This window comes from Alligator sinensis, unplaced genomic scaffold (genome assembly GCF_000455745.1).
Source record: "Alligator sinensis unplaced genomic scaffold, ASM45574v1 scaffold288_1, whole genome shotgun sequence".
Classification (NCBI taxonomy): Eukaryota; Metazoa; Chordata; order Crocodylia; family Alligatoridae; genus Alligator; species Alligator sinensis.
Genome location: NW_005841876.1, coordinates 1,786,075 through 1,812,181, shown reverse-complemented (window position 1 = coordinate 1,812,181; position 26,107 = coordinate 1,786,075). Strand labels below are relative to the sequence as shown.

The following is a 26,107-nucleotide window of genomic DNA, read 5'->3' as shown; positions in this document are numbered from 1 at the left end:
TATATATATATATATATATTTTTAGCCCTTTTGTTTTTTAACATATAATTTTAACACAGTGATATTAATATATTTTACTTACTTCTGTGTTGTCATTACAAATCTGACTCAGAATGTAATCAGGGTGTTAATTTTAGTAGATGAATATAGAGTTCCTACATATGATATGTATTCATTTGAAGTGCAAGGCCTCTGCTTAACATTAGGATGGAAATTCTCTTCCATATATTTTTTTAAAGAGATGTGTGCAGCAAAAGAATTGCTTTAGAAAAATTGATGTAATGTGTCACATGTGCCAGAAGAGGGTAGAACAGTTCAACTGAGATTTGCATAACTTTTTTTTTTTTTCCAGAATACAACTAGTTCTGGAAGATCATTCTATCTATGCATTGTGTATTTCTTAAAGGGCATTACTTATTTTTTTTCCTTCTACTTCTCTATAATTGCAAAATTTGTATAGATATTGTTAGGTTAATCGGAGATTTTTTTTTTTTTATAGATGTTTCAATATTGTTTGTTGATTGTATTATTGGAAATGACCATCAATACATATTTAAGTCTTTTGTTTTTCTCTTTCAGTTCCTATGTTAGATTTGATATAATTCGAAGAATTCTAACTAAGTTTTTTGGAAACGAAGTCATCATGGTGATGGGGATAACGGACATAGATGACAAAATAATTAAAAGAGCCAATGAGGTAAACACTTTTATACATAATTTGATACCAGGTTCTAGCATTTCATATACAGTGAAATCTGGTTAATTAGTCTCTGGGATAACTTATCATTATGATCTTATTTATTGGTGTGCTGAATCCCTGCCAGTGTCCTATTGATTTGTACACAAAACACTTTGGGTAATTTGTCATCTCTCAAAGCATAATCAGTTATTTCCAAATGTACACTTGTACTAAATCTCAATGGAATTTGTTCCTGATAAATAGTTGGCTTAAGATGTCCTCAATGGCAGCTTTCATGCCACCTGATGCTGGCAAAGCATTGAATGCTCTTTAGCTTTCCTTGGCTCAACAAAACATAGAAAGATCCACCACTTTATTTTGCAGGATTATCTTGTTTTGGTGATAAACGCATATAGGAGTGCAAAGCAGAGATCTTTGACTGCTTGTGACAGAGTAAAATGATCATGTAATTCTTGCATAAAAATGCACCCTGCCACCTGTTTCCCCCATCACTAGGCCCACCCTACTGCCAGCACCCCTTCCCTCCCCCGCACCTGTGCACCACCTGTTCCTTCTGCATTCCCCTACTGCTACTTACCCTATGTGGCAGCTTTGGTTCTAGCTCTGGCTTGGGGCAGAGGACATGATGACTCTGGCCCTGGCCTCTATTAGGAAGTAGGAACAGCTCTAGCTTCAGCCCCAAGCCACACTTCTGGCCAATCCCTGAATGTAAGAAAAAAACTCATGTTCAGGAATCCTGATTTTTCTCTCTTTAAAATCATAAATTTTCTGACTTAAAAAAAATTGCAAATTCTCTAATTAAAAACCCCTCACTTGTGACCCTCAGCCCTGCCAGAGGATACTCCCAGCTGCCAGGGCTATGGGGCCAGGGATCCAGGTCCGCAACTCCCTGCCCCACCCAGCAGCACCTGTGCTGCTGTGTGTGGGAGGTGGTGGTTCCTGTGGCAGAGCAGAGTGCAGAGCCTGGCTCCTCCTCCCTTATCGGTGGCACAGCCAGAGTGGAGCCTGTGGCAGCGGGTGGATGCAGGCTATGCTCGGGCTCCCAGCCCTCTTGCTGTCTCCCCAGGGCCTCCAGAGCCCAGTGGGCAGGGTGGGGAAGCTTGACACTTCCACCAGGAGCCAAGTGCTGCCAGGAGGTGATCCTGCCTGCCTGGCAGCAGTGGGGATGGTGGCATGGGGTTGTGCGTCCCGCTGCTGCCAGGTGGGCAGGAGTTGCTTTGCCATAGTGGTGCAGGGTTTGTGGCGGTGGCAGCATCAAGCTTTTCCGCCCATTTCTGTCCTGCTCCACTGGGTCCTGCTCACTGGGTTGTGGAAGCCCTGGGTGGGGAGGGCAACAGGGTGGGGAGCCAGAGTTGATAGTGGGCAGCCCGTCCCCATTTTGTGCACAAATCGGGGGGGACATGCCCCCCCATACACCTTCTCCTCCCAGGAGTCCATGCAGTGGTGGGGAGCCAGCCCCCCCCATGAGCCATCTGTGACTCCATCCCACTCCCTCCCTTTTTCCTTTCCTGAGGGGGCCTCAATCTCCCCCTGCCAGATTTACCAGTGGGAGCTGCTTTCCAGGCTACATGGCACCCCCTGCCTGACTGTCCTCTTCCTACTCCCCCCAGCCCCTTGCAGACTGGAACTTTGCCAGCCTGAAAGGGTAAACCCACCATTTCCTGTGTTTTTTTTCTCTTTTTTTTAAATGAGAAAATCCAGGTTTTAGTGCCTTTTTTCAGTGGCGAATGGAAAACCCAGATCCCTGTTCATGTTGAATGGGGGAAAAAAACTCATCTTGGATTTGAGTAAGTACAATAGTTGCCCTTGAAATTAGTTGTTATACAGACACTAAAATTCATGACACGCAGCTTCCATCCAGTTGGCTGTAAGTGCTTAGCACCTCTCTGGTGTCTGCCCATATGAATCTTGTTATAGGAATCGGTCTTTAATTGTTACCCAGGCCTTGAACTCAAATGGTACAACTCCAAAGGCTTCATTTTAAATGTGTTTAAAAATCTTTGCAGGGCGGGGTCCCTAGGAAAAATGACTGGTAACTGCCAGCTCTTGCACAGATTTCTTAGGATGACAGTCTAAATTTAAAAGCTTTATGACAGTAAATTTCTATCAACAGGATGATAATGCAGTCAGTTTTACCAGCTGAGCTTAAAGAGTTATTATTCTGCCTCTTATTGTATTTGATAAAATCTTTATCAGATCACAGCTATATTGTGTAGGCTAATTATTTTTAAACTTTTAATGTGTAGTTTTGAAAACCTGGTAACTCTCTTGCCTGCTGGAACAGTAGTAAACATGTCATGAGACTTGGGGCCTAAGCTCCATGGGGTTTTGTTTGTTTGTTTTTGTTTGTTTGTTTTAAGGTTACATTGGGTGTGTCTACACAAGACATTTACTGCGGAGTACACTATTTAGCTGTGCAGTAAATGTCTCATGTCTACACATGTGGCCCTGCTGTGCAGGGTAAATACACGTACTACCCTGCTGCATTGTTTTTTCATGTGTAGTAACGCACATGTAGATGCTGACCTGATTGGCTGGGGCACAATTGTGCCTCAGTGTGGGGGCTTCCTGTTGGCTAGCCCAGCACTGGAGCACCCTTGTGCCCCAACCAGTCCCCTTACAGCATGTTGAGCCAGGTGAAAGCAGTTCTGGGCTGACATGCTGACCCCCCAGGCCCATTGTTAGTCAAGGCTGATCCAACCTGGCTCAGCATGCTATGGTCCCCGCTCCGTGTTCAGGTGGTGTGCCTGGGATCAATAAACTCCAGTTCAGTAAGTGCTGGGGTTTATTGCTGAATGCTAATAGCGTGTATAGACGCACACTGTTAAATGTAGAGTTCTTAGGTTAGCTCTATAATGCTTTTCATGGAACAGATTTTAGCTATTCTTCATCTTCCCCTTAAGTGTATTTTTATGGCAACAGACCAGCGCCTTAAAATATAAAATGTGTCTTGAGAATTCCATTTTCATAGGAGCATCATATTGAATATTTTAGTTTTGGAAGAAGTTGATGTTGCCATTTAAAGAATTCTGGATCACTTTCTACACTGTTCTGTCACTATTAACATTTTAACCATTGGTGCTTTTAGCAATAATTTTCTAAAGGATGCTTTTGTTTTGTTTTTACCAAGCCCTACATTTTGTATTTATTAGTACTACAGTCCATGGGCAGTAGTCTTTACCCTTTGTTTTGAGCCCTTCAGCCAATTGTTAATCAGTGGGGGTAAGGGTCATATCCAAAGCAAGTAAAATTAATTTTGAAGTCCAACTTCTTTTGGTTTTGTATCAGAAGTATTTCTCCAATTATTTTGTAACCCAGTTGACAAAGTAGTTAGTTTTTATGTCAAAAGATTTTTATCCTTGTATATTAATGCTCTTAAGTTTTTCAGCTCCCTTGTCTATTTCTCATACCTAAACTTTTATTCCTTTTAGAACATAGGACTGGAAGGTCTTCCTGGGTCACAGAGTCTAGTCCTCTGTGTTTGCAGATAGTTGCCAACTGAAGGAATCCCCCAAATCAACACTTCAAACCTTCACCTACAATCAGACAAATACCTGAACAATACATTCCCTATTATATGTCATTGGTGAAAGCAGGGGAGACAAGGGCCCTATCAATCCCCTACTACTGCAGCAACGGGGAAGTAGTTCATTAGTGTATATACTCAGAAGATCCTAGGGTAAATACAGGGAAGGTAAAACCCCACAATAGTCTGTGCCAAGCTGAGTTAAGGGAAAATTTGCATCATGACCTGAGTTTTTGTGATTGGCATGACCTAAGTGGAAAAGTAAGACCCTTTAGCTAAGAACCTCTGGGTTGTCTAAATAATGGCATAAGCATGAGCACATCCCAGTCTAAGACCCCCCAGCTTTAGCTGTGGCCCACCTCCTTAGAGAAAAGGCAGTAGCTTCTGAAAGGTGACATATCTTAACCAGTCTTGACTAGGAATTGTCAAAAGTCCTGAGGTGTGGAATTATGAGGGGCCTCCCACATGTTCAGGAGCTACCTTTTTACCCCTAGTTGGGCCTGGCAGACCCATGGCCCTGCATCACAGAAAGAGTGGTGTACCAGAACTCCCTTCCAATCCAGTTCCATCTTAAAGAGATTTAAGTTTCTTTGCTTGGAAGACTATTCCAAGACTAGACTCATGATAGTTAGCAGTCTTTTTTAATTTCCAGTCTGATTTTTATCCATAGCCAGTTTGTAGCCTTTTGATTTTGTGCCAGTGCTGTTTTTCAGCCCCTAAAGCTCTTCCTCATCTCTGCTTACCCCACAAATGTATGTGTAAAAAGTGATTAAATCCTCTCTCCAGTTTCCCATTTTGCTAAACTAAACAAGCCAAGCTTAAGCTATTTTAGTGACTCTCCTTTGAACTGTTCCATTGCAGGTTAATCTTTTTTTTTTTTTTTTTTTTTTTAACTTTGGTGACTAGAGCTGCACAGAGTATCCTAACTAGGGTCTTATCATTGACTTCTGCAATGGTATTAGTACCACCTAGTCTCTATTGCATATACCACACCTAATACACTCTTGCATGAGCTTTTTTTTTTTTTTTTCCTCAGCAGTCTTGCACTGGCAGCTCATGATCATCCTGCGATCAATCAATATGCACAGGTCTAAATTTCACCATAGCTCCCTCTCAGTGTTGCCATGCACCGAGTGCAGCCCCGGCTCAACCCCCATCTTCCCCCATGTGCTGGGAAGAGCCAGGGCGGTGGCAGCAGGGGGGCCCCCCCCCCCCCCCCCCCGACGAGCTGTGCCTGTGTCCTGCATGGAGGGAGGTGGGTGTTGAGCCGGGACTGCGCTGGGCATATGGCGGTGGTGGTGCTGGGAGGGAGCCACAGTGAAATTTTGGGGTGGCTGCAGCCCCCTCAGAAGACCCAGCCCCCAGTGAGAAGGGCCCAGCTCTGACCAGTAGTGGCAGCCCATCTGCTTGCCCTGCGCAGATCTGGGGGCACCCCACCCCCAAGCCGCAGCCCCATCCCGTGCCCCATCTGCCTCTGCTCCCTCCTTCCCTCACTGCAGGGGGGAGCGATCTGTCCCCTACCCCCATGTTCCTTCTTCCCCTTCCACCACAATAGACTTGACTTACCAGCTGGAGACAGCTCTCCACGCTGCTGGGCTCTGCTCCTCGCTGCCTGAGTGCTTTGCTTCAGCTGCGTGCATGCACTAGCATTTATCAGCCAAACTATTGGCCCCATCGGGACTATTTCCAATACAGCCAATTTTCTTTATATCAGTACTGATCCGATATCGGGCCGATGTGTTGGTGCACCTCTACCTGAAACTCCTCAGTGCATAAATCCTCTGGTTTGAGTGGTTTGGTATCCGTGTCTTAGCTTTGTCAAGTTCCATCATTTTGATCAGAACTTGAAGGTATACAAGAAACCTGAAATCCTACAAAATGTGATGATGTAGCTCCTACATGTACTGTGGAAGGTTTTGTTTTGGTGAATGTTTCAAACCCTGGCTTATACTGGGTATTGGAAACTGCCTCTTTACTTCTGCTTTCCACTGATTTGTTCAGTTGTGAAGATCATTTCTGTCTAGCTGTCGACTAAAGTTTAAGTTTGAAGTGAACAGATTTTGTTATGGCTACCCTGTTTGCCAGAACATGCAACTGTCTCTGTTCATTTTTCCCAATTATATTAAAAATATGAGTAACAATGACCAGTTGAAGTATCTCATTTTTCTTTTATCATAAAATTAATATCCTGTCTGATTTATGTCTGGGAGCCTGTGTTCTATGTCTCTGACAAATGATATATGTCAGTGTCCCCTCTCAGTAAGGGGTCAGAGTGAACTCCTGAGCCATATACATTTGTTAACATTAGCCCTGGAAGTGAAGCCCTTTACTGAATAAAAATAAAGATTTATGAAGTTAACTTTAGTCACTTTCTGCATATAAAAATAAGGATTAAAATATTATTTCTGTAATTCAAACGGAAAAATTAAACATTATCACTTTTATGTTATAAATATCTTTTTAAAGCTTCCCAACTGAGTGTTAGATTAATATGCCTTTCTGACTTTTTACCTTGGGGATTCTGAGCCTTCCAATTAACCATTAACTAACTGATAAAAGATTGCAATATTTTATAGTAATCCTTTGATTTATGACTTACTAATTTGCCTCTTCTTCAGATGAATATATCACCGCCAGCTCTTGCTCGTATTTACGAAGAAGACTTTAAACAAGATATGGCTGCATTAAAGGTGTAAATATTTGATATTTGAGCTTTTAAACTTGAAAGAATGATAAAGTTTGTTTATTTGATAAAGGGGCACCGACAATCTGCTTTTCCCCCCCCTAAATTGGCTAATTTAAAAAATGTTCAATTTATGATAAAGTACGGTTTGTTTGTTTGTTTGTTTGTTTGTTTGTTTGTTTGTTTTTAACATTTTCTTTGAAAAAATATTTAAGGTTACATCTGACCCCCTTATGTTCCTTTTGGTAAAGAAGAAACTGACTGTTCAGGTGAAGGGATGAACTATTGTTAAGTTCTTAGTGCAGCGCAGGGGTGGGCAAAGTCCAGCCCATGAGCCAAATCCAGCTGGCAGGGGACTCCATTTCTCAGCAGTCCCTGCCTGCATGGCCGGGGCTGGTTTCAATGGGGACCTCAGGAGCAGCTGCCCGGTGATAGTGCAAGGCTGGGGTTTCCATGGAGACTGACCCCAGCAGTGCTGGCTGGGTGGGGAGCTGCTCCAGAGCTGTTGGGATTTTGCAGTGGTGACAACATGGTCTGGAGCCAGGACAGAGGCATGCAGGCTGCAGGTTGCAGCTTTGTCCCGGATCCTTACAGCGGTGACAGCGTGGTCTGGAGCCAGGACAGAGCTGCAACCCACTGCCTGAATGCCTGGAGTATGCAGGCTGCAGATCGCGGCTCTGCCCTGGTTCTGGACCATGCTGTCACCGCTGCAAGTTCCCAGCTGCTCCGGAGCAGCTCCCCATCCTGCCATGAGCCTTGCCAGCTCTGCTGGGGCTGGTTTCCATGGAAACTGCAGCCTTGCGCTATGGCAGTGCAGCTGCTGCTGGGGTCTCCATGGAAACCAGCCCCAGACATGGACAGGGGTTGCTGGGAAATAGAATCTGCCTGCCAGCCAGGTCTGCCATTTTGCCCCCCCTGTCTTAGCCTGTGTTTGCACAGGGTCTAGCACAATGGGGTCCAACTTTGATTCTGGCAAAAGTGTAACATGATTAATAATGCATAAACAGAGCCTGATTTAAAGCTTGGTGGAGAGATCTGTCTTTCAAGTGCCTTTAAAATACTCTGCATCTGGCTTGCATGTTTTTAAATGCACAAGGCAAATCAATTGAGGAAGAATGGAGGAAAAATATCTGGCTTTATTTTTTTGATAGCTTTTTTGTAATTGTCAGTTTAGATGCCAACTGGGACTATAATAGTGGCAACATTTTGAGGAAAATGTCGTTTGAATTGACAGTGTTCCTACAAAAAGTGCTTCTATTGTATTAAATGGAAGTAACGTGTCAGTAGAATATGGGATGCATAGGCTAATGAGTTGTTACTGCTTCTTTACTCAAGGTTCTTCCACCTACAATATATATGAGAGTGACTGAAAACATTCCTCAGATAATTTATTTTATAGAACAAATAATTGCTAATGGACATGCCTATGCAACCTCCAAAGGTAAGGTTTGTAGCAGTACAGTTCAGTATTGATAAGGAGTATTAATTATGCTTGTATCTAGTTATAATATACCTTTCCATTTCAGTTAAGGTACTGGATATTGGTATAAATAGCTTTAATACAGCTCCTACACATCTTAACATTGTGTATTTTTAAATTTTAATGGAAGTAGGTTTTTAACATTACAGGCTGTCAGACTTGGGATACAATTGGTTCCTGAAAACGGCGTCTTAAGTCGAAACGTTGTAACTCGGAACCGACTTTCCCATAGGAAACAATGTTATAAATGGGGGATTGGTTCCTGAACCAAGGCCCGATACCCTGTTTTCACCAAAAATAACCCAGAATTTTGTACTCATTCATTTATAGATGAGTAATATAGCTACATTAATGTATTTATATTGTACATAGCAAGCTTATTGATTTGGAAGGACTTCTTTGAGGTGACTTTGCTGGACTTTTTGAAGGGCTCTTGGCTGGAGTCTTCTCAGGAGTCTTGGCTGCAGGTTTTTCTGGAGTCTTGTCTGCTTTCTTAAAGAGAGTGTCCAAGGAAGTTTGGGCAGATGTTCTCCAGGGAGATGGGTGACATAGTGACTTGTTCGCTGTCATGGCGTCGCATCAGATCAAGCGTTGCAAAGTCTAAATTGACCTCAAAGTTGAAACAGAGTGTCAATTTAGAAACGTCGTAAGTGCGAAACGTCGTAACTTGAAACTTTGTAAGTCAAGGACTGCCTGTATTGTCTAATGCCAGACTCCGTTATATGGTTTCTTTGCAGAAGTCCTAGTTTAGGAAACAGTGGAACTGGTTTGCTTCTGTTGTACTAGAGATGTGTGCAAATCAGGGACCTGGGAGCCTTTGTGGGGAGGTGAGAAGCCTCTATATGCTGCAGAGCAGATGTTTCCAAAACATGGTGTTTTGTGGATTTTTAGAGACCAGGTTTGTGGTTATGGAAAGAACTTGGCTGCACCTTAACTAGACTTGTCAGGCTCCAGTTGAGTCCTGGAGAGTACTGTTGATAACTTGAAAGCAGGAGAGATTTTTGGCATGACTTTCAGTTTCCAGGGCACATTTACAGGAGTGTCAGTAAAAATATATATATAAAATCTTGTGTGCAGGCTGAGCAAATTTAATCTTTAGATGCTAAGAGACTATAAATGTGGAAACGCATACTGCCATGTTTGCAGTCACTTTCCAAAACAGAATTGTGTTTTCAGGAAATGATACACAGCAGATGGTTTTCTTAGAGTAAGTGTTTAAGTTTCTTTGCCACATCAGCAATGTGATTGCCATCTCTTTTGTAATAAAGCTCAGTATTTGTTTTTTAACAGGCAATGTTTATTTTGATGTCAGATCTTGGGGAAACAAGTATGGAAAGCTGACTAGTACTTATCCTAATGCACAAGAAGAAACAGGTATGCTGACATTCTTGACTGGTTTTATAGTAGTACTTCTTGTATCATCAACATTTCAGGAAACATTTGACTTATCCTTTGCATGAAGTTCTAATAGTAACATCTGAAATGATAGGTACTGTGCTGTTATTACTATTTAATAACCATGGAGAATCTTTGCTGTTTTTTTCTTACTGTGTGTTTAAGTATTCCACCTTTTCCCCAATTTTACTCTATTTACGTATAGTTCTCTTACTGGAAAATTGGGACGTTATTCTGTGACTAATTGATAACTTGTTCTTGGGTTCAGTGAGTGATAAATTGTCAGCTCTACTGATTATTTCTTGCAAAGATAGCTTTGCAAAGACAGCCTGGATTATTTCTTGCAAAGAAATCTAAAGCAGGGCTAGCAGTGTGTTTGTTTTCTGTCTTTTTAAAGAGAGGTTAGATTAGCCAAGACGCTGCTAGATTTTCCCCAAATGACTGGGGACACTATATTCCAGAGATTGATTCTGGCTGCTGTGGCATTCTATGGTGGATATTTCTCAAATGAGCTATTCAAACCAATTGTGTGCGTGTCCTTTTTTGGCCTACTCTAGGAACGAGTTGCCCTGTGAGAAATCCCTTGTTTTGGACAAGGCAAAGCAATCTTGATTATCTTTAGTGATGTGGAGTTTGGATATATCATCTATCTAGTACTGTAGTGCAGGATCTTTTCCAAACAACTGTCTTAAAAAAAGACTTGCCTATAGAAAGAATTACGGTAGCTCTAGGTTCTTCTTTAGTTCTCTACCATAAAACCAATCTGTGTATTAGTTTCCAGGTGCTCTGGTAGGTTTTGTTTGGGACAGTTTTGGCTTCCTTGCTAAGTACAGCTTATAGAAAATGTCTGGCTGCATCTATCCTTGCTTGCAGCTCCTGACTTTTTCCCTCCCCTTGAAGTTAATATCCTCCCTTCCTTCACAATGACCATGGGCCTGTCTGCCTGTGATGGGACCAGATTTAATTGGTCTTTGGTGGTTTCTTATATGTTGAGCTTGTTAAATGTGCAGCAGACCCTAGGACGTAAGTGAGTGCCATTTTAAAGGCAGCGTATAGTCTACAGCAAGGTGGACCCGACTCATTCCTCACATGGAAGCATTTGGCATAAGTTTTCAGTGTGGGTAATACTGTTTAAAATTTACCATTCCTTACTTTAAAAAAAAAAAAAAATCTCGTTGGAGTTGCTGAACAAGTGCAAGAGAGCAAGGTACTGGGCAGCTGTGAGGACCTCTTGATTACAGTTCAGGGACAAAAGCTGTTGCAGCAGTCATACAACATCAGAAGTAACGAGGAAGTACATTTGTCATGCTGCTTCAGACATAAAATATTATCAACATGGCCTGCTATGCTGCAGTCATTTGCTTGACTGACTATAGACATACAGTGGTAAACAAGCAGTTAAATATTGGTACTTACAAGTTCTAACTTCAGCAAAAAACAATTTATTGTTTTATCAGGGTGAGGCCTCTTATACCAGGGCCTGCTTTTGACTTGCATTAAGCTCTGTTGGCTCGTGTTAACTTTTAGGGGGACCTGCATTTAGTACTCCAGTCTTGTGGAGTTACTGCTGGAACTTCTTTTGAAACTCCTTTTATAGTGGCTGTTACTGGCAGTAGAAATGTGAAAGCATCAGACATCCAGATAGGGCTTGTGATCTTTACAACTTACTTTGCTTTTAATTTGGGGGATCAAAATGAGTTGTTCTTTTCTTTCTATGCAAGTGTCCTCAGTGTTCTCATATCTGAATGAGATGGCACGCCATCAGTAGAACAAAGTACAGTAGTATATGGAGGTATAGCAGTATCAAAAATAGAATTAGCCAGAGGAACAGGTGCTATGTAGGCAACACTTTCTCACTGCTCTTTGATATAAATCAGCTCTTAAAAGTGAGCTTTGGAGGTTTCCTCTCAGTTACTGTGTATATAAAAATCATGATCAGCCTTAAGATTTGCTTTTTGATTGTGACAAACACTTATCTATTAGTATGGTCAGGTTTTAAAATCTATGATCAATGAGGGTTTGATCCTGTTTCCATTTAAGTCAAAAGGAAAAAAAACAAACTCCCGTTAACGTCAGTGATGCAGGAGGAATTTCTTGTTACTGTTTAATCCAGGATCCAGAAGGAAGGGCCAGTATTCAAAAAGGGTAAGTGAGGAATGAATAACTAGAGGCTGGTCAACCTGACCTCAATCCCAGGTAGAATAACAGGAAGGACGATATGGGGGGATTCATTTGATAAAAGATGCCAGTCAACATGGCTTTATGGAAAATAGGTCTGTTAAACAAACCTGACTTATTTTTTGATGAGGTTACAAGTTTGGCTGTTTTTGTTGTTGGTTTGTTTGTGTGGGTTTTTTTTGGTTTTTTTTTTTTTAAAGGTGTAATATACTATAGGCTTTTGTAAGATATTTGATGTCATAGCAATTCAAGTAAACAATTAATGCTACATGGGCTCAAGAAAGGACATGAGAACTGGCTAACTAAAATAGTTGTTAATGGAGAACTGTATTATTAGTGGAGTTCTGCAGGGATTGGTTCAGGCCCGATGCAGTCCTTCATCATAGTTGTTGCAGTTACTACTGTTATTTAGATTTATGTCTTGCCTTTATCCAGAAAGGCTCAATTTAGAAGCAAATATAAAATCATTTGCAGATAACACAAGGCCAATTTTTGTATCGTGGAACTTGGCAGATGGGGCATTCTTGTAGCATAACCTAGATCCCTTGGTAAGCTGGACCCCTTCATACAAAATGTGTATTTAATACAGCCAAATGTAAGGTTGTATATCAAGGAACAAAGAATACAGACAATCCCTACAGAATGGGGACTGCATTGTGCTAAGAAATGCCTCAGGAAGGCGTATAAGGCCATAATGGAGCAACAACTGAACATGAACTCTCAGTACAACATGGTGGCAAAGTGGCTAATAAGCAGGGATCCTGGCTTTCTCTTACATTTTTTCCATGGTTTAAATGAAACACAGAGGGAGAGATTTGGGGTTACTTTATTTAACTGAAAATTGGGGATTTTTTTTAAATCGGAGAAAACCAGAATCCCTGCTAATAAGATAACTGCATAAATGGGTGAATACCATGTAGGAGCAGAGATGAGATGTGATTTTTTTTTTTTTTTCTCATCTTTCATGCAGCATAAGCGAAAGTGATATTAGATTACTTTGTTCAGTTCCAGTGCCTGTTTTCCACCATCTAGCGGATGATGGAAAAACTGGTGATATTTCAGAGAAGAGCCACAGATGAACTTGGTCTGGGCAAAAAGCTTTGCAGTGAAAAGGAAGGAGTGTAGTTTTGCTTCATTAAAAAGGAAGGTTGGGAGGTGGCTTGCTTAGCAGTGTATAATACTTGCACGGAGTAAAGGTACTAGAAGACTGTAGTCTAGCATTGAATGGATTTATAAGCACTAATGGCTGGAAGTTAAAGCCAGGTTAAGTTGAAATTAGGTGAAGGAGCACGCCACAAAGGGAAGCAGTGGATATTCCATCTCCTAAGGTCTTCAGAACAAGAATGCCTGTATGCCTTTCTGGATGAAATCCTTTTGCCAGTCGCAAGGTACTGAGCTTATTTTAGGGAAAGCTGAATGAAGACAGACCAGCTGATTGAACACTACTTTTGTCCCTGCGGTCTATCAAGGGTCCATCTTTTAATGCAAGGTGGAACGTTCAGGGTGCTAGTTTTGTGGGATGTTTTCTGACACATCAGCTCTGCTGTGTAGGGGAAAATATAGGAAAGAAGAAAGTGTGTGTATGCACGTTAAGTATTCAGATTTATGCTGATATTCCTTAGTATAGTTCTGTAGACATGTATACCTAATTGCTTTATTCAGTTACATTTATCTAGTTACTTTTTTCCAAGCCTTGCTCCATTAACAGATCATTTATCATTGGCAGCTGATACTGATAAGCAACATGTCCAAGATTTTGCCCTGTGGAAGGCAGCCAAACCTCAAGAAATTTTTTGGGCTTCTCCCTGGGGAAAAGGAAGACCCGGCTGGCATATTGAATGCTCAACCATATCAAGGTCAGATTTTTTTTTATTTTTAATCTAGCACTTTTGTTTTGTTGTCAATGGTAAAATAGCCAAGCCACAACAAAAATATTTCACTTGGACAGAGGAAAGTATCAGCCTAAATCAGTGGCACCTAACCTTCTGGCTCTGTGAGTGGGATGAGCGGTGCAGGGTCAGTCTTTAGGCTGGATCCCATGTCAGGTTGGTCTATGGGTGTGATCCAGCACACTGGTCCAACCTCCTGTGCCTGGATCTGGCCACACAGCGGTGAGCCCGCACACTGAGATCCTGCTGCATGCTGGACTGACCCTGCTTGTCCAGATCCAGCTGCATGCTGGACCAGCCTTTTGAGTCTGGATCTGGGCATGTACTGGCGCAGTCTGGCAGACAAGTCCACATTATCTGGTCTGTGGGGCTCCACATGGGTCTAGAAATTAGGCAGCAGGGGAGCAGCAATTAACGTTGTCTGTTTCAAACCATTGGAGAGCCCCACGGGCCAGTTGACATGACTTTGTAAGCTGCATCTGGCCCAGAGGCCAGGGGTTGAGCACCCCTGGCCTAAATGAATATTTTGTGTGCTATGTAATGTCATGTACAGTACAAATAAGGTGTGAATGTAATGATAACCTTGTTGTCTTCCTACAACTATTCTTCCAGAGTGGATTGGCCTATCATTCATCCCCTATCTTAGAGGACCAGCAGGCTACTTTTGACCTGGTCCTTCTCCTTTTACTTGTTCAGCTTTGGTTACTCTGTTAGCAGCTAGAGCTCCCAGTGTCACAGACCTGAAAGCACACAGATGTTTCCACCCTGTCAAGATGCAATCCTTATGGATGATCAGTGTAACCAGTGTTTTATACTACGTATTGGCAGTAAGGAAGAAGCTTGGGTGATAAAATTATTTTGAAAATAGGAATTGCAGCAACATTACTTTAAAGGGACTGTCAGTCATTCTCTGTGGTTTGAATCCTAATTTCAGATTTTATAGGACTCTCATGCCGGTTCACGTCAGTGACTCCTCCCACAAATCAAGGAAAGCAGCTTTGTGATTGACCAAGACTGGAAATCTAGTTCCAGCTCTGACACACAGGCTTCGTGTTTGGGCTTGAAGTTATTTGGGACCAGATCAGTTTTCTGTTAAAGGCATTGGTAATGCTACCATTTAGTTTTAATGTACCCTTAACCGCTGATTCAGTAAGGCATTTAAGCTTAATTTTAAATTTGGTTACAAAATAAAGGCCATCGTTTCTGAGCCTTAGTTTTCTCATCTGCAAAATGGAGGTGACGTACCTAATTTCACAGGAATTTTGTGAAACTTAGTTAATACTTTTTAATAGCTTTTGAAATTCTTTTATAGAAAGTGATACATGTGTACATAAATAAAATGGAGTGGGACTTAGGCACTTAAAATTGTAGGATCATACCACTGATTAGGGAAAATCCTTTAGTCCAGTGATTCTCAACTAGGGTTGCATAATATCCTTTCAGGGGTGCTGTAGCACCAGCACCACCATCACAGCCGGGTAAGATTGACATGTGTACCTCTGTTTGCTGGAGGCATACATGGGGCTGGACCAGGATGCAAGTGTGTTAGGAGGTAGCACTTCTGCCTGCATGAAGCTTATTATTGCCTGATTTAGAGGAGGCTTTCAGCTCTCCCTAACCCACTTAAACCACTGTGCCCCTATCCAAGCATGCAGAGCTGTACTTCAGAGGACAGGAAGTGGGATTACTTCCCATGCTTGGCAAGATGTATGAGATTTGGGTGTCCAATCTTAATGGCGTTTGTGGTTAAGCATGCTACTGATTATAAATTATTCAGTGCCCTTTAAAATTCATGCATGGTGTTTGACATGCTGACATTCCTATGGCAGTAAATTTCATAGGTACCCTCTCTATGCTGAAGTGGTACCTTGTTCTTAATTGTTTTAAATGAATTTGCCTTACAGTTTGAGTAATTTGTTCTCCATAGAATCCTAGCATTTTGTGCTGTCCAAGGGCTTTGATTAAACAATTCCCACTCCCATCCAGAAAAAGAGACTCAAACTCATCTCTTCTGAAGACACTGAAAAATAAGCAATTCCCAGTTTCTGCATCAGTCTGAGGTAGATTTCTTCTCCCCCACACACACTTTGGAAGTTGTTACCAAATTAGCTAGGTCTGACCCCATTTAACTTAAAATTTCAGCCCAAGCTGCGATGACGGAAGATGTAATTGTTGTGTTAGAATTTTCTCTTGCACGCTGTGCAGGTGTACCTGTGGTTGTTAGTTATTAGTATCTGAATGTGAAAAACATTTTCTAAAGATGATTTAAGAACAGGAAACAACTCTAGTGCTGTAAAAGAGTTGTTCAAACCTACTGAAGTACACAGAGCCACACAGTTTAAAGTGCAACCTGTGTAAATTAGACTGAAAAAATGTACTCTAGAGAAGAAAGTCCAGGGCACTTCAGAATGACCCATCTGCCAGTACAATGCTATTTACCTTCTCCATTGCTGTAAATGCTCCTTTCACTTTGGCTAAATGAAGCCCCTGCAGGGTAAATAGCAACTGACCCACTCAGAGGCAGCACAGGCATAGTAATCTTGGGCCATGAGAAATGGAGAACTCAGTTTTGTAAGTCACCTAAAACATTTTACCTTTTCAGGTGGCTGCTAGGCATCAGTTTTTAGTAGTAGTAACGACAACTCGCCCTTCCAACTTCCCTTTTTTGCCAAAGAGCTCAAAGTGCTTAGCATTGTTTAATGAGCCTTCTAATAGCTTTGTAAGCTGAGGGGCGTCAGCAAGAACGTGGACCTCCAACAGAGTCAGAATATTAAGTCCAAGAGGGATTCCATTTCTGTCTCCTCTTTCACCTCATTTCCTGCTGCTGGCTAGCCCACTCTGCCTCCCTCGGTGGCTTGCGGGCCTTGGCAGCCTTTCCTTGATAGTCTTCCTCTCCTTTTTTCTTGGCTCTCCCCCCATTCTGCTGGTGAATCCTTAAGTTGATAACCCTGCTTCCTGCATGGTGAGGTGTTGTGGGGTAGGTTGCCAACTCTGTATACATCTGTGGCTCCCGTAACCAGCTATGCTAGATGCTGTTTTAGGAGTGGGCAGTCAGAAGTAGATGTGCAAAAGCATTTGAAGGAGCCATCAAATAGTCACGGGTTTCTCTGTCCATTGCTATTTCTGGTCCCTTCACTTTCTTTCTCAGTCTAGGCAGAGGCACTTAGAGCTACAGTTTTACTCCTTTCAGGTGCACAAAAGTGTTCCCAGCCATCTCCCCAGACTTAAGACCCCCTGAGTACTCTGGCAAATAAAGTTGCAGGGGCTTGATTTAAGGATTGTCCATGTTTTCCTGGTGAGTGAACTAAAGTTAATTGTATTGCCCAAGGTGATGCAACAAACAGAGGTTGGAGCTGAGGACAGAACCCATGAATTCTGACCCTTGATTCTCTGCTGTAACCAGGAGGTACATAAGGCATAGCTTTTCCTTTAATTTTGGCCATGAATTGTCTGTAACTTCATTGGAACGTTACTCCTTTAATCTCTAGTGAAGTGAAATTAGAGAAACAACCCTTTTTCTGCTTATAACGATAAGCATTTTCTACCATGGTTTTATTTTTCAAATTCTTATAAAAATTCTCATAAATAATCGGCAGTAATAAACATGGGCAGAAACACATGGGGCCATATCCTGTTTTACCCATTAGGCATTAAGTACAAATGTACATGAGCCCTTGGAAAAACCTTTCACGTGAAAAGCAGTGGGCCTTTTTCCTTTTCACTGTGAGTTGTGACTTCATCTTAAGGCTAAGATGATGTTATGCTTCAAAAGTAGCTTCATTAGTAGTTTTTCAGAGTGTTGGGCAGGATGACATAAGATTGCAGTTATTTCTGAGAGTCTACTTAGGTGCCTAATATGTTGAATAGAATCTGCCCATCCTGTTTTGAATCTTGTTAATTATTTTCTGCTTTGAGTCGCAGTGACTGCTATCAATTTGGCAACTGGAACAAAGAAAGGAGATGCCCCAGTCGGTTCTGAGTAAAAATTAAAGGTGCTTGACCTAATAAAAACATGATGGTTTCCCAGCAGAAAATTAAACTGGACAGGCTAATTGCTAAGGCCTTAGCATTTGGATGAGCTTATAATTCTGGTTCTGATGTTATGATGACCTGGATGTAAAATACTTCATCTTACTGGTTCCCTTTATTTCTTTTACTATGGCTTTTGTAGTGGTCTGTTTTATTGATCAATAAAATATTGTTACAGTACAGTGTTTGGAAACCAACTGGACATCCATACTGGTGGCATAGATCTTGCTTTTCCTCATCACGAAAATGAAATTGCACAATGTGAGGCTTATCATCAATGTGAGCAATGGTGCAATTATTTTTTACATTCTGGTAAGTAAAAAAACGAAGATGTTTTAAATTTTTTGTACTTGGCTTTCTTCTTTTAATGGCATAGTACTTGTATTCTTCAAAATTTGGGGGAAAAAGTGTTTCAGGACAGAGATACTGCTATTGAGGCCAAGTTTTTCCCCCTTCCCTTTTTCCCCCTTCCTTTTTTTCTTTAAATAAATGAAGAAAATAATTAGAAATGAATTTTACCAGAGCTAATACAAATAGAAACCTTTATTAGTACAGGAACGGTAGGGTTTTTTTTATTGTACCTGGATTTTGGGAAGTTGCCAAGTTGTGACATTTTGTACATGTCTGGACGGGAAGGTCACTAACTGCCTTTTGAAGATATTGTCTCCTAGAATTCTTGCTCACTTTTTATCTACCTTCTCTCAGAATTTGGGATGCTGCTGTAGGGGCTATGTTGTCTTTTGTCTTTCTGGATATTTGTCTTTCTCCATAAAGATTGAAACAATTTATTCATGTTTGCTCTTTTGGATGTAGTCCTAAAAATAGAACTTTGATTCCAAGGTGGTACAATCTGAGGTAAGGTGAGAGGATAGGTGGATGCTTTTTTAATAATAATTTTTAGAAGCTGGAATAGTTGCAGATCATTCTTGGATTCCTTTGTTTCAGTCAAGTGTTGTTGGCCTGGAAGGAAAGTTTTCATTAGAAATCTGTAATAAACAACCATATTTATAAATATAGTGGAATAATTTGAATGATGATAAGAAGAGACATCCATACTACAGGAAAATGTGACCTGCAGGTAATGCTGAGGTGTGTGGAAGCTGGTGAACAAACAAAACTCCCAAAGCTGTTTCAACAGAGAGAAACATCTGTGTTGGAGAAAAACACTGGCAGTGCTGAATATAATTATTTTGTAGTTGACATACATGAAACTTGTCTACATTCTTCTGGGAGACTTAATGTACCAATAACTTTGTCATGTGATGAGAAGAAACAAAATGTGTTAGTTTCAGATGTGCTCTGGAATTGTCATCTTTTTGCATTCTGGTTTGTTCTTGGCCATGAAATTCCAGAATCCTGGCAAAGAGAGGGGCCTTCAAGTGTGTACTACCATTCCCTGCTTGGGTTTTTTCAGGCATGACTTCCCTGTAAACTGCCACCTTCTGGTTGTAGTACTGTCCAGTCTACATGGAGCATCTTTCTTGAAAGCCATAGAAGCAGATCCTTAGCTGGTGTAAATGCTCATAAATCCAGAGAAATCTTTTTCTAGCTTGTTCAGCAGCCACTTAAGGATTATGTACAAGAAGCAGGCTAGCTAGAAACAACCCATATTTGCCTTTGATCACAGGGTTGATAGCCCAGTCTGTCTTCCTCTCTGGATGTTTCACATATCCCTTCCTTTCTCCCTTATTATAGAGAAACCTGAGTTGCTGCATCAGCTGATACATCATGCTTTTTTATAATGAATAATTTTCAAACATTATTTAAACCTGGCTCAAGTGACCTTGATGTTACGCTCTCTCCAATCATTGTGAACAAGGCCAAGCTGTATTTTAAATCAAATTTAGAAACAGTGACCTAGTCTTTGAGGAGGCACAATTTGGTGCTGTCAGCACTTGCCAGAGGGAGAGAAATAATTAAAGAAAAAGGTTAGTTTAAATTTGCTTCTGAGTGTCCTTTGCAACTTGGTTAGGGAAGAAATTTGTCAGAGCTGCAGTACACACAGGCTCATAGTATAAAGAACCTGTCTTTTGTTTCTTTACAGAACTGAGAAGAGGACTTGACTTTATGAATCTATTAAGATAATTTTCTTTTCTGGCCAGCTGCCTTATTGGTTATGCCTAAATAAATCATCTGAAAGGGCCAGACCTTAGTTCACACAGCCTTATCCTTTGCTGTGTTGAGTAAGAATCCTCCTGTGCAGATTTTAATGATAGTGGCGCTCCTCTGGATGCGGTCATGGAGTTCAAAGCAGAGTTATTCAGTAGTAAGGAAAGTTTGCAGTCATCTATATCTGTAATATACTATAGTTCCTATAGCTGTACTTCATGCCTGATCCTGAGAGGAACTGAGTGTCTGCAACTTGAGTGGAAGTTGAGGGAATTTTGTAACTTTAAGAGTTAATCCCTTTAGTCTGAAAAGCCAATTAAGGCTTTTAAACCATGGTGCTGAATACTATCACTGGCTGCACTGTTAGCAGTTATTTTTCGCTCTCCTTTCTTAAGAGGAGGCTTTGTTCTGTCTCTTAGTCTTTATATTTTGCCATCATTTTTCCATCTGTTAATAGAATATTTACTCTTCCATCCTTTTATCAATCCCTAAATGTGGTGGTGTTTTTTTTTTTTTTTTGTTTTGTTTTTTTCTTTCCCCATTTTTTGAAACTCACTCATTTTGTGCATGCTGTTCTGAGGCAAACTTGAAGGAAATGTTTTTGGATCATTTGTGTACAAGTTACGTTTGTATTCCTTTTTTTACATTTATGTCCATTCATTAATGCTCTGGGTATGTAAAAATGTAGGGCTTGCACTTGGAGTAAAAGTACATTTAAAAAGACTGAGTCTTGCCTTGGTTGGCAGAAGTCCAGCTACATTAGTCCTGCATCTAGCAACTGTAGCATCTCAGAGCAGAATTTTTCTTTTTGCTTTCTACCTATTCAGAAGCAGATTAAATTAATGTTATTGTTTTTGTTTCAGGGCACTTGCACATTAAAGGAAATAGAGAAAAAATGTCAAAATCATTAAAAAACTACATTACAATTAAGGTAATATACTGTTGTAAACTACAGAAATGTGTAGTTTTTTTATATACCAATATTCGTTTTGGGTACCTATAGATGAGGAAGGAGGCTGCTCCGATGCAATGTAATTTAATCGAGTCTGCTGGAGTGTGGTAATTACCGCGGTCCAGCATCCTCTTGCTTCTTGCATCAGTGTCCCTGTGCTTCAAAATGGCAGTGGGGGTGCTCTATCTAAAGCTCATTTGATGCTGATCTTTGAGACACTGTGGGCACTTTAGTGGCTCCAAGAGCCTCAATGATTAAAGTTCCCCCCTTCCCCTTCCCTCTACTCCCAGAGCATGTGTATAAACACCAGTGTAAGCCAGTGTAAAGGCTGGACAGGAAAGAATTCTCCAGATTTGGAGCTCATGGCTGTGATGGCATATTTGGGTAAATTAATCTTCAGTCATTGTCAGTAAAGATACTCTGATTAAACCTTGTTTTATAATTCTTTGAAGCCAAGACCTGTGGACCATGATAAAAAGCTGTAATTGAGTTTTCTTTGTATAATTAATTTTTATACTCCTGTCATAATACATCTCAGATAAGAGCGATGTATTTGGGAAGATGATGCTCAGATGATATAATTTAATTGATACAGTTTATTAATTAAACTGCCCAGCAGATGAACAAATGTATACCATTCGTAGTTGTATACAGTTGTGGAACAACCTTGTTTTGAGACTTTATTTTGTATCTCCTTTAATATGAAGCAGACCTCCACACTCGTGACCTTTTTACATGGAGTTTTCATAAATCTTATAATGCTGCTGCACTGATGGCTCTTGAAGCCTGCATTTCCTTTATTGCCATTGTCTTAGTAATGCACGTAGATCTTTACCTCGCATCTACTATCAACAAGCGGTAAGAGTATGTCTGTTTCAGCAGGTTCTTTATCTTTTTAAATGACATGCTGTATTAGTGTCCCATGCTCTTGCCAGAAGCAGCTTTCCTTTGTTGAAGCAGTTGTTTCTGGTGGATTTTATCAGGAGGTTTATTAACAGGTTCAGACCAAGTTCTTGAAATGGTGTAGAGCACAGTTTGTCCTCCGCTTCATTCACAGCATAAAAGTGTTCAACAACAGCTTGGCTGTACTTTTTTATTGCTACTTGGTGTCAGCAGTGAATAATCTTACTCATGTAGGCATGTCATAAGAGGCTGAATCAGTGTACTGATTTCCCTCTCTGGCTTCCCTGGAAGACCATTTAAAATCCTTGGAAAATCAAAGTGCAGTATGAGCTACTGTTGTGCATAAAATTTCTCCTCATGTTGTCTGTTTAAAGTGAGGCTGTAGGAAAATTTTCCATTGCTGACAGTTCTCTCAGTATTTTTCCAAGTATGAACAGATGATGGAAAGGTGAAATAATGAGGCGTAATACAACAAGCACTACTTTTAAAATAAAAATTCTTTTTAATTTTTAATGGGATATTTTACACCAGGAAATATCCCTTGGAAGATGAAAAGGGACTTCCCATTAGCAAGTTACGTTATATGCAATGTGAGTCAAATACATTTAGTAATAAAAAGCTGCAAATCTAGTGTTCCTTCCTTTAATATTCTACAGGTAATTTTTCTCTCTGTCTTATCAACCCCATTAAGTAATTTTCAGTACAGTGAACCACATTTCCTCACATTTAGGCTTTCTACACCTTGAATTTAAAACTCATGTGGAACTTTACTTGTGTACATCCTGAAGAATTCAAGGCAAGGGTGATGCCTTCTGCCTTTCCTTTGTCCTCCTTGGCAGTAATGCAAGACAGCGATCCATCAGTTGTGGCATTTGGCATATCTATGACATTCTTATTTAATGTTACTACAAGGGAAGTATAATTTAGTTTCAATTTTAAGTAAACATATTGAAGAGAGAGAATATTTTTAGACTTTCAAACTGCAGAAGTGAATAAGGGAAAAATGGGTTGTTTTAACCCAACAGGCTAAGCAATTTACATGTAACGTAACACAATATAAAGGATCACAGTGAAGGACCTGCTTATAATAGGTATAATATAATGCTTTTTTTTATTAGGATTTTCTGAAGAAGTTTTCCTCAGATGAGTTCAGAATGTTTTGTTTGCGCAGCAATTACAGATCAGGTAAGGAAAAAGGCCATCTTTTCTAGCAAGCCTTCCAAAATAGTGAAGACTATTACTATTGCTTGTGCTACTGGAGTAGCACAATGTGTTATAATAGAGTCTGGTCCCATTTAGGTGTGTAGGTGTGACTATTTTATTTTATTTTATTTTATTTTATTTTGTATGCCATTTGGGTACCTGAAGATCCATATTGCATCTGCTTTTGTAACACATCATCGTTTGACCCTTGCAACTGAGTCAGAAGAAAATATTGAGGAGGAAGACCCCACCCACCTTTTGTATTAATTTTTCAGGAACTCGAGCATGGTGAAATAAACACCCAAGCAAGATTCTAAGTACACATAGATGCCTAATAGGTGAAATGAATCTGGCCTTTGGTGCCTAACAGCTTCAAATTGCTCATGTTGAAGAGTGCTAGCATGTTGCAAGATATTTGTCCCAAAACTTGTATAGGAAAAACAGCTTGACTTCAGCCAACACTTAACTACATGTGCATGAGCTTTCCTGCATTGCAGCCTTAATTTATAAATTATCACTTTCTCTGTGGTGGTCACTTATGATGTGTTTAGATCAAGATCAACAAAGTTTGGAGAGAGAGCTGAGTGAAATTTTGCTGCATATTCATATAGTTATGACTGGGACATGACATCCTTTTTTTTTTTTTTTTTTAATTACTGTGGCTTTACATTTGTGATCTATCTGATTAATGGAAGATATTTAGTATTCAGAGGGTGCATCTTACACATGCTATTAGGGTGAAGAAATAAACTGGCACGGTTTATGCTGGAGTTCATTTCTCCTGGACACAGTGTTTACACATGTGCCAGGGACCACAGCATGTTAAGCCTGCAGTCCCAGGCTGGCAAGGGAGCTGCGGTGAGTCAACCCCAATCTCTGGGTGGTAGTGTCAGGCTAGCCACACTGTAGCACCCTTAAGCCCCAGCCAGCCCTGGCCACCATCTACATGCGTATTGCAGTGGCATAAATTAGTCTGCCATAGGATAGTGCTTGTCCTGGACAGTACTATTCTACGGCAGAGTTAGTTAATTTACTGCGCCCTAATATGGGCGTATGTGTAGATGGCGATGCTGTACTGCGGAGCTGATTAGTGAATCCCATAGTAAAGCACATGTGTAGATGCAGCCGGAGGACGCATGCTAGTGAGTGTGTACATGTGGTTCACAGCACCTCAAAGCAATTTGAGGCACCACAAATGGAATGTGGCACACATGCATCTGTTCACTGCGCTGCTAGTTTGCTGCCTAGCAGTTTTTTTGACACTCGGAGATCCTGGTGTCAAAGAAGAACATTGCTGAAAAAAGTGGCATGGTGCATGCAGCAGCAATTTGTAGTTTGTGCCACCAGAAAGGGAGCCTAGCCAGCCAGAGCCATGATGTGGCTTCCAGCCAGGCTCCAAGCTGCTGGCTTAGCATCACTGCTGCCCTGGGAGGCCCCCAGGACCCCAAGTAAGGCTGCTGAGGCCAGTACAGGTGCTAGCCCCAATCTCCCCTACCACACCTGGATCACTTTGCCATGTGTCAGAGTGAGTGTGCAGTGGCATAAATATGTCCCATGGGAAACGCGCTCCCATGCACGTGTGTGCTTCTTGGGATGCTCCCAGAGAGTTTAATGGTACAATAAAGCTCACTTGCATGAAAACCCAATAAACAATAAGCCATTCTAAATGAACAAGAGTCCTGCATTTTTGGGGTTTTTTAAAGCTTTTGTTTCTCTTTAATAGATTTTTTTTTTTACAGGATTGTAACAAGCAGTACTTTTTAACAAAATACATTTTAATGCAGACGGCAAGAGTGTTATGCCCCATTCACGCTCCCTAAAATAGAACAGAAATTTCATGACTCCAGTTGGGTCATACAGTCTATTCAGGCTGATAGTATTGTAATTGAGTGCCAGAGCCTGTTGACTGTGCACTATATTTGTAGTGTAATCTTTGTTAAGCAAGCTACTAGACATCCCAAATTAACACCTCTAATGGGAAAATTGGGAGAGCTGAGGTAGTGAATGCCTTATTATTTTATTAACAGGTGCTGCTTTGTAACACGCTGTGAATTTTGTATGGATAAACAGTTCTATGGCATGGGTCTTTTGGCTGATTAATACCTTTAGCTCTTTGCTGGGCCGACTGAATGGATCTCTGCTCGTATTAGTGACTAAAGGCTCTAGGAATGCTTCCTGTGCCTAAAATATTTTACAGAATGAGATTAAAAAAAAGAGTTGACTGGCTCTGTCACAGCCCTCAATCACCATGGAAAAGGAGGAATAAATCCTAGACAAATCTTGCTTGTTGAACAAGCCCCAAATGTAAGCAAAAGAACAGCTGTGTGTGGAAGGAGCGTTGCTTCTCTGGTTTGAGGCAGCAGGGATGGTTGCATGCTTGTCACCTTGGGGTCTCTGCACCTGTCAGAACACCAAATGAATGTTGAGCACATAAGTGGCTCTCTAACGTACCTTGGGGCACTTGCAGCCCTGCACAAACACATGTTTGTAAAAATGTAATGGGAAGCTAAAATGCATAATACATGTGTGTTCTGTAAACAAAGGCTCAATGGCACTCAACTTTCAAGGCTGCCCCTGGGGCAAGGAGAAATGCTGACAGCCTTGTATTTGATGGTTGGTTGGTTAGTTAGTTACGCATCATTTTCTACAGCTTGATTGGGTTTTGTTTTGTTTTTTTTCTTATTGTCTTTTAATCGGTAAAGAGAAAAGAATCTGGGATCTTGTATAAAGTGTGTATGTAATAATATAAGAATATCACGTACATCCAGTCTATAAATATAGCTTTATATACTATATATGTATAGTATATAAAAGTTATTTTTATTTTATTTTTTTTAATTTTCATTTTGATAAAGACAGAGGACCAGCCACACACACAGGTGGCTTTGATAAAAGGAAACAGTTTGTCATTGGCTGGAATTTGATTGGAGTAAATGAGAATCTTCTGTCACTAATCTGCAGAGCAAATAGGAAAACAATCTGAATGACTGTTACTCTCGCTACAAAATGGAGAGGTTAAGAAGGCAGGACCTGATCTAGAACATGAGACCAGCCTGTCTA

General features: G+C 40.8%; 1 protein-coding gene across 7 annotated transcripts in view; it reads left to right on the top strand.

Moving 5' to 3' along the window:
• Positions 1-26,107, top strand: part of CARS2 (cysteinyl-tRNA synthetase 2, mitochondrial) — a 69,823-nt gene that overhangs the window by 25,012 nt on the left and 18,704 nt on the right. For 3 of the 7 annotated variants that reach the window (XM_025196081.1, XM_006017233.3, XM_025196080.1), the window contains exons 2-9: positions 580-697; positions 6,845-6,916; positions 8,245-8,350; positions 9,680-9,763; positions 13,689-13,818; positions 18,059-18,192; positions 20,853-20,920; positions 22,963-23,029. In XM_025196081.1, the coding sequence (XP_025051866.1) occupies positions 644-697; positions 6,845-6,916; positions 8,245-8,350; positions 9,680-9,763; positions 13,689-13,818; positions 18,059-18,192; positions 20,853-20,920; positions 22,963-23,029 (715 nt within the window). In that variant the 5' untranslated portion in view covers positions 580-643. Of the gene's footprint in view, positions 1-579; positions 698-6,844; positions 6,917-8,244; positions 8,351-9,679; positions 9,764-11,824; positions 11,930-13,688; positions 13,819-18,058; positions 18,193-20,852; positions 20,921-22,962; positions 23,030-26,107 lie in introns of those variants that run through there. The other 4 variants (XM_025196086.1, XM_025196085.1, XM_025196082.1 and 1 more) reach the window with 4 other exon arrangements.